Source organism: Ochotona princeps, chromosome 11 (assembly GCF_030435755.1).
Source record: "Ochotona princeps isolate mOchPri1 chromosome 11, mOchPri1.hap1, whole genome shotgun sequence".
In the NCBI taxonomy this organism is placed as follows: Eukaryota; Metazoa; Chordata; class Mammalia; order Lagomorpha; family Ochotonidae; genus Ochotona; species Ochotona princeps.
The window spans coordinates 47888884-47905555 of NC_080842.1; the positions used below are offsets into that span (position 1 = coordinate 47888884).

General features: G+C 43.2%; 1 protein-coding gene across 9 annotated transcripts in view; it reads right to left on the bottom strand.

The window, feature by feature from the left end:
• Positions 1-229: 229 nt before the first annotated feature.
• Positions 230-16672, bottom strand: part of LIMCH1 (LIM and calponin homology domains 1) — a 312362-nt gene continuing 295919 nt past the window's right edge. For 5 of the 9 annotated variants that reach the window (XM_058670159.1, XM_058670162.1, XM_058670165.1 and 2 more), the window contains 6 exons: positions 15979-16100; positions 14584-14710; positions 12386-12463; positions 10809-10917; positions 8138-8240; positions 230-3071 (listed from right to left, as the gene is read on the bottom strand). In XM_058670159.1, coding sequence (XP_058526142.1) covers positions 3046-3071; positions 8138-8240; positions 10809-10917; positions 12386-12463; positions 14584-14710; positions 15979-16100 — 565 coding nt within the window. In that variant the 3' untranslated portion in view covers positions 230-3045. The remainder of the gene's footprint in view (positions 3072-8137; positions 8241-10808; positions 10918-12385; positions 12464-14583; positions 14711-15978; positions 16101-16672) is intronic. The other 4 variants (XM_058670166.1, XM_058670160.1, XM_058670168.1 and 1 more) reach the window with 1 other exon arrangement.

A 16672-nucleotide genomic window follows, 5' to 3' on the forward strand; every position in this document is an offset into this window, starting at 1 on the left:
ACTTCCACCCCCCCGCAACCAGCAGTTCCTCAGTGATCTTTACCTCTGGCCACTGAGCTTGACTTGGTTTAAGACACTGACCACAGCCATGCATCACTGTGCAAAAGCAAACAGGCCTTGCTGCCACCTTCTCACTCTGCCTCCGGGCCACAAGCCACAGCAGATTCTCTGGTCCCCAAGTAAGGAAAAAAAAAAACCAACCCAACTCCCCAAAGAATAGAATACAAAGTTGATTTGAGTATTTTATTTATAAATGTACATTTACTATAAAAGCATTGCTTTTTTAGACAACCTTTTATTTTTATTCATTTTTTAACTACATCTCAGAGGCATTTTAGAATAAATATTTTCAATGAAAGTTAGTGTAACTGATAGAGAACCAGGGCCCACCCACAGCAGTAACATCTTTTGGATAGACTCACATAGGAGGTGGGTCATTTCAGTTCGTTAAATCTTACATGGTGTATAGATAACTAGAATACGTATTGCATTAATAACACTACATAGGAAGAACAAGGAAATGTCAGGAAAGTTTGCTAGTGAAACATAGTTAATTCTCTCCTCCCCCCCTTTTTTTTTCTTAAGAAAGGGAAGGAACTAGCTTTTGGAGTATGACAAAAAAAATATACTTCCTTAGGAGCAATACATCACTCACTTGCCTCATCTGTTTTCTAAAGAAACACATTTACATTATAGCTCAGCAGAGCAGAACATTTTTTTTCCCCTGGGATCTCAAAGATTATTTGAAAAGAAATAGATCATAGTCGTTATGCTTCCTTGCAAAACATAAGATCTAGTCTGCCCAGGCTGCCATGTAACAGATTCCAAATGAAATATAAATCAAATAGAAATAGAAACAGTTGGCAATTAGAATTTAGAAAATGTTGGAGATTACTCTGCCCGGGTGACTAGCGCTCATTATGGGAGAGCACATTTTGCAGCGGGAGAATGGGGTTTTATTTTTCTTGACTCAATTCCAGCTTCAATACATGTACAATGAGTCTAAGAAATATGTATAAATGGGTTTGTGAAACCAGAAGAGAATGTGCAATATTCATGTGATCCTTACATAACGGATGGAGTTCCACATGTAAAAAGTATTCTATAAAAGTTGGTTATGAATGAACATATTGTACATGTTTTGTGCATCATTTGTGGCAAAGTACTCTGCTACTATCATGCAAAGTGTAAACATCCACGTTATCAAAATATTTAATAAAACATGCAGGAGGTTAATCAAAATATCAGACTTAATCTGTACATTTTCAAAATTTTTTTTTCTTTTTAGTTTTCTTTTTTTTTTTTTTTAGAATTTTTTTTTCTTGTAAAATGGCTGACACCTCCAATGAGAAGTCATGGGAACTTGGAAGTGACTTCATCTCTCTTTCAATGAACTGTATCCATAATTCATCACGGACTATGTGCAACAGCTTTGCATTTTCTAAGGCACAATTTTTAATGAAATGATGTGTAAATTCCAATCTAATGACAGCTGTCCGAATGAGAAAATGGTCAAAATACCTCCAGTGGCTGAGGAAATTCCTGCACCTATGTGGAACTTTACATGCAAAAAATCATCTAGCGTAGAAATAAATAATTGCTAGCTATACTCAGTAAGACACGAAACAAATTATTGCTTACACAACAGAAAGATATATACTTGACCTGTTTCACCACTACATCCACCTATGAGGATTGTATCCATAGTCCACATCCATGAAGTGACATCTTACTTATTTGCCGTCATTTTAAGGCAGAATAAATAGCTCTCCTCTCTCCAGTTGTTAAAGAAACACAAACCAACCTGGAGGATGTCAATTGTGATGCTCTTTAGGAACTCGATTCCTTTCTTATCCAACAGAAATTCATCACTCAGGACAGAAAACTCACTAGTTCTCAACAAGAGTTCCTCTCTGAACTCTGTGATGAGGGTCCAGAACTCCCGCATGTCCATGAGAGGGGGCAGGGCCTGGTCTGAGCTGTGGGTTCTTGTAGATCACACACCAGGGGCTTAATACATCATCCATCATTTGCATTATAATCAGGTGGGCTGAATATTTTCTGGATATTCGCTTGCTTCCAGATGAACTTGCAGGGATGGGTGAGCAGTGTCACAGCCATGATGGACCAATCTCCACACCACACAGTCCACATGCCTTGGTGTTGAGTGTCTCATTGAAGATCTAGTGCCTGCAGGGAAGCCAGCCAGCCAGCCAGGCCTCGTGCTTGCAAGGACCCACCACTCGGTTGGTTAAACTTTCACAAAGATCTTGGTAGTGACTTTGGAGATGAAGACAGAACTATTTCCCTCTGGGGTCTTCCTACCCCTGGGCAATGTTCTCGAGTGTAAGTCTAGCTGATATTGCAAGGGTTCTCTTTACTTGACGGACCAGCCTATATTAATAACATAACTTTCAAGGTATACAAGATCTAATGCTAACAGGGCAATAATTTAATTGGTATAACCTCTACTTCCAAAGGTGAGTAACACAAATGTTCCAGGATTACAGCACATATTGTCAGACTAGCGTCTCTGCATTAAAAACAAGGTACAGCTCAGAAACAGAGCTCACTGTGATGTTTAGTTTCTGAAATGCATTCAGCAGATGCTCCTTGTCTTAGAAGACCACGTCTCCAATTGGCATGTTGCACACTTTCTGTGGTTCAATTCTGTAAACATAAAGTGTTTAATTCCTAGAAATACTAAAACAGAACAGGTTTGTCACATCATTTCACTAAACCGTAGGCCTGCGTGACTTGCTTGACGCTAAAACCATTTTTAGGATTCTTCAGGATCATTGTAACTCAACATTCTTTTGGAGATGCTGTGCAAATGCAAAAACAACAACAACAAAATGTACTGCACTACTAAAAAAAAAAGAAAAAAGAAAAAAAAACAACAAAAAAAGATACCACCTTTTAGAAGAGCCTTTCAGAAATTTGATGGAGGCTAAGAAGCCCCTGAACTTGGGATTTTGTTAAGCGATTGCCAGGGGACACCTTTAATAAGGGAACGGTGAGTGATCTGGAAGCTGGAAAACCACATCACAATGTTGTGGGCTGGCCAGCACCTGTGGCAAACAAACAGAGCAGTGTTCAGTTAGCCTTCAGGTGTGACCTTACAAAGCCTCTCAAATCAGCAATTGTCTAGCAAAGTCTCTCCTCCAGTGGGGAAAGGAAGCCAGGTTGTACCCTGCAGAGGGCACTGTGGTCCAGGGACCCACGGGAGTTTGTTCCAGAGGGGGACAGCTGGACTCCATCTCAGACACCCTGAAAGCACCCCAGTAATTCAAACCCACTGTCAAGTTTGGCTCAGAACCACTGGATGTTCCCTAAATCAAAGATCTCCATCGACCTTCCTACTTCACCCTCTGGGACTAGTAAGGGAATTTCTTCTCTCTGAGCTTCTCCAGGTATGGTTTTTTTTAAGAGTAAATATTTGTAACCAGAGGGATTGGGCATAGGATCTGGAAATAGGATTGCTAAAATTTTTTAAAGATTTATTTATTTATTGGAAAGTCAGAGAAGAAGAGAGACAAAACAGCTGGAGCTGAGCTCATCTGACACCTGGAGCCCAGAGCTTCTTCTGGGTCTCTCATGTGGGTGTAAGGTCCCAAGGCTCTGGGTCGTCCTCAACTGCTTTCCCAGGTCACAAGCAGGAAGTTGGATGGCAAGTGTGGCCACCGGGATTAGACCCAGTGCTCATATGGGATCCTGGTCCATGCAAGGTTAAGACTTTAGCCATTAGGCTACTGTACCAGGCCCATGGATTGCTAGTTTTAACAAGTAAAAATACATGGGGGGGGGGGAACCCAATAAGAAGTACATTTCAGAAAAAAACATTATTTTGAAATTTTGTGATTCATCTGTGAGGCAGATGCGTGTGCTCACACCAGGGGTGAAACAGGGAAGGAGACAGAGAGCTCCTTCCTATCCGTGGGTTCATGCTGCTGATTCACAGCCTGGGGTTGCAGCCAGTGGCTGGGATCTAAATCCACGTGGGTGACCTGAGCCATCAGAGCCACCACCAGGGTCGAGATCACCAGGAGGCAGGAGGCAGACGCCAGAGCTGGGAACTGAGCCAGGCACTGCGATGTGAGTGTCCGAGCCAGTACACCACAGGCCTGCTCCCGCGTGTTTGTTAAAGTATACCCCATGCAGTATTTGGGACAGATCTTTGCTAAATTCAGAGCTTACAGTACTTGGAGCACATCCACACATTCCTAAAAACTCATTTTTCTCTGAAACGCAAATTTAACAGGGGAAAAATCAATCCTTGATTGCACTGTCCTTTTGTTGGTAACTCTGTAGACAGGATGGTTGGAGTTCCCCTTTTCCGGTAGAAACCTTCACAAGGTTTCCCTTTTGTGTTAGGCAATAGAGTTGTGATGAGGTAATCACAATATTCAAAAAGACCTGGGGGAGTCTGTGCTAAATGCATTTTGTGGGAGTGAGTGAGGGACCAGAAGGCTACATCCAAACACGGTCGTCCAGTGCCACGCGCAGATGGCACGGCTTCCTATGTGACAGGTAGTTTGTTTTGTAGTTCTAGTCTCATTTACATGCAAACTTCAAAACTGCTTTCATTGCTTTTAGGAATTGCATATTAATACGCTGCTATGCTATTTTTCCCTCTAAGAGAACAATTCCATTTAAACGTGACCAGTTACTTAGAGAAAAATTTGATTATATACTCAGGTTTTACTATTCCACAAAACAAAACCATTGCGTTTCATTTAGGATGCCCAAGATGTAAACTACCTTTCACATCTATCCAAGTCAAATACAAAAACACAGAACAATGATTTTTTAGCCATTGCTTTCCATTTTGACTCTTTGTTGCCTCCGGGATATAGGCAACCAATTAAGGTTTTTTGGTTTTTGTTTTCCTACTTCTGCATTCAAATCACTATCTCCTCCTCCCCTGGCTCCTCATAGTGTATCTATTTTTTAGGACACCAAGAAAACAATCAACTGAACTCTTGGATGTGTTTGCTATCCTTCTTGCTTTCACTAAAATTAGCCTGAAAGTAATACTGCTAAGATTTATCTGAAAAAACAAACATGAGAAAACTGTTGGAAAACTTTCGGAAAAGAAAACCTGGAGAGAATGTAGCTCTTATTACCTAATATTAAAACATATTATGGAGCTACATTCATTAAAACCATTCAATAATGGAGAATAATAGAATAAATAGGTTAATAAAACACAATAAAATATCCAGAGGTAGACTCAAATATATAGGAAAACTTAGTTTATGAGAAAGTTGGCATTTTGAATCAGTGAGGGAAAAAAAGGTATTATTCATTAAGAGATATTTGCATATGTGGCTAATGGATAAAAAAAAGGGCTAGAAATCAACCTCATATTTCACCCCTAGATATATTCTTCATTATCACACAATTATGTGTTTAAAAAAATCCAAGTTAAGCTTAAAATCTCAGCTAGGTTTATTTACGCCTTTGGTATAGCTAGAGCTTTTCTAAGTAGGACACAAAACCCGGAATCCAAAAGGGGGTTGGGAGGATACACAGACACTCTATAAAATTAGTTGAAATGAAAATATTCCGTGTGAAAGCCACATCACAAAGGAGAGCAGCCAACGATAATTGCCAGGTGCAGTAAACACCACAAGGGGAGAATTTCCTGAACTGGCAAAGAACGCTTAGGCATCAGGTGCCAACAGAATGGCCAGAGAAGACGGACGCAGCTCATAGAGAGAGGAATCCAAACGCTAATAAATCTACGGGAAGACGTTCAAGCCCATAACTAAAGAAACTCAATCAAAGCAATGAGGTTCCCCTCCATGTCTCACAGTGGAAAATTTTAACATTGGAGGCTGCCCGAGCTGATGGAGGTGCCGAGGGGGGAGGAGAGCTGTGCCTTTCCCAGGAAGGGGGCACAAAAAAATCATTAGGCAACACATCTGGACCTGGTAAGGAAACCTGCCTTATAACTCGGCTGTGCTCCCAGACACAGGCAAATGGTGACCAGGGCATTGGGATGGCATGTTCCACAGGACATTAAAAAATACTAAAAACTCTTAACAACCCAAGTGTCTATTCATCAACCTTAGTGCCTACAAGGGGGACTTGGCACAGCTGTTAAAACGTCATGAAAAAGATGAGGGGAAAGAACACACTGCTTGAGAAATTTCCTAAGGCGTATCACTAGGTTAAAAACACAGCAGCTGGATCCTGGGCATGGAACAGTGCTGTGCTGGCATCCCTACTCCCGAGCGGAGGCCACAGACATGTGGGTATCTGGGGTGCGGGCATGAGTCCCCGAGAAAGGTCAGTGGTGATGGTGGCTAAAGAGGCCGGCATTCACTGTTCAGGTGGTATCTTCCAGAACAATTCAGTTTTTCCTATGACATCCTCTTTCTAGCTTTGCTTTATTTATTCTTGTGATGTCTACAGAGGTACTGGGATACAGAAATAATGCACCTATTTTGTTTCTCCTTTATATTTTTTAGCATTCTAAAAAAAATTTTAAATCCCACTAAAGTAGGGTATTTGAAACGGAGTATATACGGAGGAGGAAAACCCTATATTTTTAGCCCACCTCTAATCACTTTCTTATCATCTTGCTAAAATAATGCCATGGATTTTGTCTTTAGATTTAGAAATAAAAGTAGTTCACACCCTTTACCTACATGTAAGAGAAAGCCTTGGCTTACATCAAAAAATCCAATTTCAAAAAGAAATAATGAAGAATCATTCACCTAAGTTCTCAACTAAAAAAAAAAAAGCCTGGATGAAAACAGAGGTGGGTTCAAACTCTAGCCTCCTTCAAGCACCTGCTGCAGCTTTCTGTTCTTCTTAGCCTCACACTGCCCTCTTCTGGCTCTGGGATGCACTTTCAGCTGCGCCACTGAGACGCAGAAAAGCACTTTCTAGCAAGACAGGAAAAAATTATCCTGAAATCCAGGAGAGAAAGGATGTAGCTCCTCTTTTCAGTGTGTGAGAACAAAACAACAAAAATCCGGTTGGAAGAGCATGTCTGCTATCTACATTGTACAGGGATGTATGTCTGCATATGTTTATGTCTCTGTGTACCTCTACTGATGGTGAACTTATGGTATCATCTTTAACAGACACAAAATGTTATAAAAATCACTATCCCCCCCCCGGACGCACGGTACACTAGTCCAGTTCTGAATCGACACTGTTATGACCATGACTCAAACACTGACTATAAATCCAAATCACCTGTGTTAATCTTGACTTAATCTTTATGTACCATCATTGTTATTAACAGGCATAAATGTCTCTGCATTTGCTAAGTCAACAGCAGAAACAACCTAATTTCAATGTTTGTTCTTCAAGTCCTCAGTCCTGCAGATTTATAAACTGGGGTAAAAAGGACTGTAAAAAGATCGCCTTGCTTATTTTGAATACTTATAAAACATTCTTGAATTTCAAACTCTATCTCCTCACTATAGGTTTTTCCTTACACATAGAGACTGAAGAAGGGGCTTGCATGAAAAGGCCTCTTCATTACCCTGGAAGAAGGAAGACTCAGAGGCAAGCCAAGGGCTTCCTTTTAAAGCTTCTAAAGCAGTACTTGGGCAACAGCGACCCCTGGTGCCCCAAGGCCGCAGACATTCGTGCACCTTTTACTCTAAACTAAGGTGCCACGGGTTAGGGAAGATCCACCAGGAACTAGAGCCCATCATTTTAGCTCTCAAGGAACTTGCTATTCAGTTGGGAGCAAAACCGCAATAGGTAATGAATCTCCCACAGGCAAGGCATATAGATAAACAACGAGCCACTCTTCTCTGGGCCACCCTAAAAAGGTGCCCATGGGAACACATGCCAAGTGATTCTGGATTTTATATCCCCCTCAGCCTCTGCAGGGTCTCATGTGCTGAGCTCAGGACACGCCTAAACCCAGTCCATTATTTTTACCCGTGGGTTTCATCAAACGCTTCTGGATAAGAAAGCAGACACTGCTCAGAAGAAACACGTGGTGAATAAACAATTATTTTATAACCATGCTTTAAATCTAGATCCCAAGAAGCCGTCTGTCAGGGCAGGAGTGTCAGCTGACGAGAAAAGCTTTGAACTCCTACACCAGGGTCTATGAACGACTGGTGTTCGCACCCATCATTGGTGGCATTCTCCCAGCACTTACTTCTGGATCGCAGGTAGCAATCGTTGCAGTTGAGCAGACCATTTCGGATTCTGACATCCGTCCCACTCACGGCGTCTCCAAGCTGACCTTTACAAATGCCACACTGGAAGGCAGAAGATACATACATTGTCAGCTACATCAGGAACTGCCCCTGTCCTACCTGCAGCTGCTGTTGACACAAGTAGCACACAGATCACTTCTACAATTTGCACGTTTGGTGAGCATCTACTACTTATTAGATGCTGCAGCGAGAACCAATTTATCACAAAAGTAAATGTACTTTTAGCCTTTTAACATCTTGTATTTAGTGGAGAAGGTAACTATTTCAGACAGCAGAGTGGGCCAGACCCAGTGGGTTTGTGCGTGTGGGATGATGATGCCAAAGCCCGTTGTCCTATAAGCTTCAATACAGAACCATAACACTCGCTGCTTCACCAAGATGGGGAGAGGCACTGCCTCTTGCAGATTAGTGCTTTTAAGAAACATGTGGCCAATGGATTATTGGTTGAAATTAACCTATCACTAATGGCTAGAGGCTTTCTGGAATGTCACTGAGTGCGGCCAGATCAGAATGACTAGCACCCAGCTAACACATTCAAGGCAGGGACACCCATGCTAACTAGGTTCCTGGTGATGGGACTGTTCAGTCAGGTCAGTTCTAAGTGTGGAAGAAGACTGTGGGACACACAACTGGCCCTACACCTCACAGGGCCCACATCCCAGGGGTCAGCTGACCTCATGAAAATATTTGAAAAGCAGAAAAAGAAACAAACAAAAAACCACCATTGCATCTGTATTGAAATATACAGACTGCTTTTTGCTTCTCATTATTCTCCAAGCCTGCAGTTTCACTGCCATGTACATGATGTTTATAATTGTATTATATGAGTCCAAGGGGGATTTAAAAGATAAGAGAGGATGTGTATAAGCTGGAGGTAAACCCTCTGCCATTTTACCAAAGGGACTTGGACATGTCTGGACTATGGCATCTGCAGGGGGTCCTAGAAGCAATTTTCTGTGATGCCAAGGGACAGCTGTCTTCTGCTGTGGGACAGTGGGGGTGGGTCCAGCTGGCAGGCTCTTGTGGGGGTGGGGATTAAAGTCCTTTCTCTGCTGCATGTCCCAGGAGGCGGGGTGGGGAGGCAGTGGGAGGGTCCATCCACATGGAGAGGGCCCATCCTAAGGGGTGCGAGCTGTGCCCATGCTGCAAGGCTGGGGCACAGAAGAGGAGGCGATGTGCCTTAAAGCATCAGACCCCTATAAGTAACTGCAGGGAGGAAAAAAAGGACCTCCTCAGCTAAGAAGGCCAGTCTTCTCTTAGCTTGAGAATTCATGAAGAACTGCCACCTTATTTGTAACACTGATAAAGTTTCTGAGCATACAATGTGCTGAAATCTATTATTATTTACATGTTTAATATGTTTATGCTATATAATTATAACATGGCTATTCTATAATATTAAATATTACATTATATAATAGTTATAATACATTTTATAATGACCTTTATTATGTTATTATTTATGTATTTTAAAAAGATAATCCTTTGAGCCCTAAAACATGCATAGACAACTTGGGATATAGAGAATAAATTTGATTGCCTTTTATGAAACTGTTCTAAAAAAATCCATGACATTAAGGACTTGTGCTAAGATTTTTGATAAATGGAATCTAAAATAAATGGCCCTAAGCAGCTTCATCTGTGAGACTCACTGTCCAGGAATGACTGGTATGACTAAATTCAGTAACATGCTCTGAGCTTGGAGGCAGAGTGGACATTCTTTTAAATCCATGCACATTTACTCTATTGTCAGGAAGCTACTGACAAGAACAGGACAAAACTTGAGAAAGAAAAAGAAAACATTTCAGGGTTCTGCAGAGATAGAGGGTGTTCCTTCCAGAATGATCTATTCATGTGAAGTATGTCCTTGGAAACCAGGATGTGCTGATCTGGCCTAACTTACAACTTTCATAATAAGCCAAGTATATGTGGGTGGTTAGTCTATGTATTCACTAGCAGGAGACCCAGGACTACAACTGGGGCCTCCTCCCTTCAACTGTTCACTAATTCATTCATCTAAAAACACTGATTGGGCACAGAGGGGATCATGTTGACTGTGATGGCCTTGGATGCTGCCCCGACGGTACCCACAGCTGAGTCAGGAAGCTGACCATGAACAAGCTCACTTACTCTGGAGGGCCAGAGCAGCTTCTCAGAGGGAGGGACGTTCCATCTGAGATTACAGACACGCAAAGGCCTTTAATTTTGCAAACAGCGGTAGTCATTTCTTCGACTGGAACTCTTCCATTAGGTCGAGGGCTGAAGCCCTTTGACGGGGAATGCCAAGACTTGAAGAAGCAGCAGAGCTGTTACATTATAAATGAATTCACAGCTCTCTCAAAGACTTGTATGCATTCTCATTTCCCAGTGTCCCAATTTCCAGGTCCTTGCTAGGGTACATTGTCTTTGGTAACAGAAGTATCTTGGTCAGGTCACGTGTGTACATCTGTGTTGCATCGTGTGTCCAGGCATCCCAGAGGATAGCTCCACCCACAGGTCCACTGCGCCAGTGTGGGCAGACCTTGTGGGAGAGGCTGTTAAGATTTCAGGAGGAAGTGCCTAGCACAGGGCACTGGCCAGAAGAGGAAGGAAACGAGTGGGAGTACGTACCCGGAAACACTGGATGTGAAAGTACAGATTGAGGGTCTCAATGATCATCGCAGCTCCTTTGCCCAGAGCAAGCCCACAGGAGGAACAGAGCTTCTTCCCACTGATGGACCTGGGGTTACAAATGCAGATGAGAGACAAAGCCCAGACACAAAACCCAGTCGCTCAGACACACAAACCTGAGGCCCCATGCAAAAGAAAACGTAGATTTTAAGATGCCTGTATCGTGGATGAAATGAGAATTACTGAACTGATAACAAACTGGAAATGAAGCTTCAATTACAAATGGCAAACAACACAATTAGCTTTCGGTGGCATGGCATCTGAGGGGTGTCTGTTTGTTTTGAAAAACCTGTGTTACAATCTATCCAATCACAGTGACCAAAGGTGCCTGGATGGTTCAATATCCTTGCATGTTTCCCTAAGTCCTAAGCAATCAAGTTTAGCTTCACTAAAGTTTCAGTGTTGCTTTAACATTTGTCCTAATTGGCTGATTGGTCCACTAGTGCATTGTCTTTCACTCAGTTGAGGACATACTATTTTTGCTGTTGCTTTAAAGTAGAGTGCCAATTGGGATACCACAGAATAGGTATGGGGCAGACAGCGTTGCTGGGGATGCGGGTTCTGTCACTGCATTCTATGATCTGGGTTACAGAACTTGCCTTGTGCTTCCCGTGCACCTGTGAATGTGGAGACCTGTGCTAGCAGACGGCACACACTGGGGGAATCTATATTGTGGGTACTTTGTCTTATTGCTAAATTGCAAATCTTGAAGGCAGGCCTGTGTCTCTCTCATCTTCGCACCTCACAGCGCCCAGGGCAGTGCCTGCCCATGGACTAGACCTCCAACTCCACAGATGAACATCCTGTGAGAGTCAGGGTCCTCAGACTATGTGAGTCCAGTCAGAGCAGATTGCCCAGGGGGTGAAGAGCTCTAGAAGTTCTGTAGCCCACAATAGTACTTTGCAAGCCCATGCGTTGGAGACAGACAGCAGGATCAAGAAAGGCAGGCAGGAAAGAGGAAAGCATTCTCATCAAACTGTATTTGTTAGGGTTTCCCTCTCATGCAGGAGTGGGATGAATTCCTCCATCAGTGAAAACCTCCCAGCACCTGGGATCTGTCTCTGCAGCAGATGGGCACGTTAGGTAGCTTTTAAGAACATCATGGGCTCATTAGAGGAGGCTATTGGAGAAGGACAAAGTCTCATTTCTCAGCTACCGCCTGGGCCTCTGTATGAGCCATCAGCTGATTCTGCCTAGCGGGGCTGTGTCGCTTTGGAGGGAAAGGCGCCGACGTGGGAGCCCAGTGAATGTCTGGTGGATTTTATTATTAGATTGCAGGTTTCACACAATGTAATTACGGCCCCATGGCCGCAGCTGCACCAACGTCACACGCCTGGCTTTTTTTTTTTCCTGTGGCTCATACGTCTACCTCTCCTTGTACGTGCGCATGTGTGCGTGTGTTGGAAGAGCTGTGGATGCACAAATCTCTCCTTCAAATCCCTCAGTGGCTGAAAGGCGGCATGGCCGGCTCAAGTTTGAATCCGGCAGCCTCCCAGAGGCCTGCTGATCCATTATACCTGTTTGGTGACTGGCCAGGTGGGGTGGGGGAGCAGGGTGGGAAAGGCCCAGCCTGGATGTTCCCTCGAGGATTTTTCCTGCAACATGGGAAAGGAGCCAGCATTACGGCACGTCAAGAGAAGCCAACTTCCAGATGCATGCAAGCAGGTTTTAGATCAGTGAAAATGTAAGCATCTTCTTTGACAACCAGATGAGAGAGCAGAGTTTCCTTGCAACATTTTTGTTTTATTAAAGAGCAAAAACAGTACACAGAGTAAGCAAAAACAGTGTAGAGTGAGGATTACCCATGCATGGGCCACATAAAATCTCAATCAGGTTGGCTTTGATTAGCAAAGATAGGATATGTCTCTATTCTTTATTTTTAAAAGTCTTGTTCAGTTAAAATGGTGGATTTTATTTATGTTGTTTTCTGGCTGAGTTGGATCCAAAAATCCTGAACTCAGAGAAGGAAAAAACTTCTCAAGAGAGGCCACACACGAAAGGTAGACCCCGAAGGGGAGTTTTGCAGTGAGGTGGTCTTCACTGTCATGTACAACATCACCGTGGACACATATGCTGAAGCGTGGCATCAAGATGCTCCACAGTAGCCATGCCATGGGTACCGAGCGATCCTGACGCCCCGCAGCCAGCAGCTACCAGAATGGCTACTCAGGTGCTCTGTGTACACATTGCCTGTGAGCTCTGCCTCTGATTAAGGTGTCAGTTCTGCTACTGAAAGTTGATGTCATGTTGTCAAGAAAGAGTTAGAACACCAAAAAAACACAAAGGGGAAAAAACCATGTCCACAGAGGTACAAACAGAGCTAGAGCCCAAGCGTCTGCTAACTGCTTTCCAGGGAGCAGTCAAGTGTCCTGTTCACTCTAAACTCCTTCCTTAGGCATGGCATAGCCTTGGCCAAACATTACATTTTCCTGTCCTTCCCAAAGTGTAAAATGGTGGAAAACTACTGCATAAGCAATCACAACAGCGATTACTTCTATGTGATCTTAGCTTCTATTGACTCTGGGTATCATACAGAGTGGAGACTGCACAGACGGAAGAGGAAAAGGGAAAATGGTCCAAGCAGGGATGACATATTTTACTCTTGTTACTGTTCTGATGAAAGTTACACGGATATGATTCAGATTACTTGGCCAGGTGTACTTATTAATCTTTACAGTACAAAAATCTACAGGTTGGTAAATATGTAAACCAACTAAATATGTAGATCTGTGATGTGCAAGTACAGCATTTAGAAATGAGCCAGGCACTAACTTCTCACATTTATACTTTGCAGATTTTTAATTGATTAGATATGGTATCCTCCGTACTTGAGAAAAATGAAAATGTGTAATTACACCACACCATGGGGAAGAAGTGCCTCCAAGGCGCACATTCTCACTGGCGATTCCAACAGACCATCTTTGTGCTATCTGCATATGAGGTCGTGCTGTCTGCACTGCCTTGCACACTCACCGTTTCATTAAGCATGAACTTGGAAGCTATTGTCATTTTTTTTCCCCACAGAACCAAATCAGCCTGGAGGTGAACCTTCAAACTTGTATCCTAAGCTTTCAAAAATAGTTTTGCATAAGCGCTAACATTTTTCAAAATGTTGTTGGGTAGTTTAACGTATCAAATATTAGGAAGAAGTATGTACTGCATACATAGGAATCATAATGTGTAAAATCAATTCAGTGTATGTGACTGCACAGTTTATTGCTTTTTTGGTGTTTGTTTATTTTGGGGGTAAGATTTATTTACTTGAGAAGTAGAGTGACAGAGAAAGAGAGAAAGAGAGAGAGAGAGAGAGAGAGAGAGAGAGAGAATGAACCACTGGTTTATTCTCTAAATGACAGCAATGGCCAGGGTTGGCCAGGCCAAAGTTAGGAAGCAGGAGCTTCTTCCAGGTGCTCCATGAGGGTGGGGTGACAGGGCCATCATCCATCGTCCCAAGGCATATTAGCAGGGAGCTGGAACAGAAGTGAAGTAGCTGGGACTCAACCCGATACTCAGATATTGGGAGGAGGGGAGCTGCTGCAAGGGCTGGGCTTAACTTACTACATCATTGCATTGGCCTCGACCGCACAAACTAAGGCATACAGAGCAACTAGCTATTTTCCTGGAATATTGCCCTGGACCTTTTCATATTTTCCCCTTTCAAGTCAATACGTTTTTTTTCCAAAAAGGAATTCTGTACCACTGCACTGTTACTCACTTTCGCCTCTCAGTGGGAGAGTCAATCTGATGGCTCATGTTTCTATCCAGTGGCAGGGATTTTGGCTTCACATCTTCCGAAACGTGCATGGCTGGTGGGTTTGACACCTGCTGATGCTGGGATGGATCTGAGGCCAAGCAAAGAACATAAAGGCAGTACTACATTATCTCCTGTGCTGTCTTTAAAGTGTGCCTGTCTGCCGGGGTCACACAGTGACCTATGGGCCTTGTGCGTAGGTGGGGGAACAAAGTGAACCACTGTTGTGCGTGAATTCTAGAAGCAAAGGAGACTGGCGCCAAGCCCTTTCACTCAGTGACATCAAAACCCACACTGTTTAAATGCTGACTCCGACTATTAAGGAAATCAAAGTTCTAGAACCCAGTACATGGTGACTGTGTTCTCTGACCCCATGAATTACACGAATTGCGGTGAGGTTAAAATTCACAGGGCACCTGATAGACATTTGGCTTGCAGGTTATCTTAATATGAGAGCATTCATAAATCAGTGTTTATGTGTGTAACAGAAACTAGGCTAACTATATGAATGGAAAACATGATAACAGATACAAGCCCACAGTCATGGATTCCAGGACTTAGGATGCCCATTCACTCAGCCTAATTTTCTCTGGTGATTAACACATTTATCATGGACACCAGTTTGTATCCTGGCTCACTCTCCTTTTTATACCATTCCTCTGACTTCACACTAAGTCAAGAAGTATCCGCAAGGCTTCTAAAGATATCTTAGTGGCGGAATAAAAATAAATATAATAAACAAAAAACCCACATAAGCATGAAACTCAAAGTCAGAGGGGGCTCAGAAGGCAGAAGCTTTGAGACATCTGTTGAGTTGATGTGGGCTGTTCAGCGTTCTAGGGGTAATTCTCACAGTGCATGGTGTGCAAGGTTTGGTCATTCTGCTGAGGAACACACTGACATTCTGTTGTGGCGAGCCTGAAGTGTGGGAGTCACAGGTGGGAGTGAAAGTGCAGTGGGGACAGGAGCTGATGGGATCCTCTATATCTTCCAGCATCCCGAACTTTGCAGCTCTATTCCTCCATAAGGATTTTATGGGGTAAATCAATAAAATCTAGTGCTAGAATTGGAAAAATCTGATAGTGTTCCAAAATGAATCATCTATGAAGGTCAAAGCTTTTTTGTAAATTTATATATGTGTTTTCTTAAGTGTTAACACCTGCTCAGGTCTCACTAGATTTCCAGTAATTTATTGAATAGTCTATGCATATGGGACTGGAAGTTGATTCACTAAACATGTAGCATCAAAGTCCAGAGCCCTTAGTGAGAAGCCTGTGGCCAATAGAGGTCATGTCTGTCTGGACAATATGAGGATCTTACACTACTTTAAATGTCAGGATCATTGTTCATTATTCTTACCCTGGGATGGCTGTGGATTCATTCCACAGCTGGGGGCTCCAGCCTCTGCCCCCAGCTGTTGGTCCTGGTGGATCCCTTTTGATGTGGGGTTCTCAGAATGAGCCAAGGCCCCTGGCATTAGACTGTTAAAACAAAGAGGTACATTTCAGAATAGAGGTAAAAGCCACTGGCTCGGATGTGTTGGCCCTGTTCCTCAGAGCTTGAGAGGAGCCCTCACAATATGAAAAAAAGAGACAGGATTTACCAAATGTCAGCTCATTCTTGATATTTTAAGCTAGACTTAAAATATTTTTTAAAATGCCTCTATATCAGATGTGCTGACTCAGGATGCAGGACCCAGACTCCTGGAGTGTCCAGCCTTACAGCTGATGAGCAGAGGAGATGTCTCAAAACAAAAGCCCAGCAGACAGACTCGGCTCTGTGAGCACCTTCCCAGCTGGTCTGCACTTGCAAAGGGCCCTTAGACTTCTTCACGTCTCTGCAAGGATGCTGAGGAGGCACCTGTGAGGCACACATCTGCTTCCCAAAGGATAGCAGGCAGCCTAGCACTGCAACCAGAACCCGCCCTGGTGTGGACTGGCTCGGACAGCTCTAGGAGTTTCTGATCTAGTACCACAGTTGGGTGCTTACCGAAACTAACCAGTATGTTGGTTAGTCTTTCTATTGTCACTGGTGTAAGTGTGGCTTCTCATTC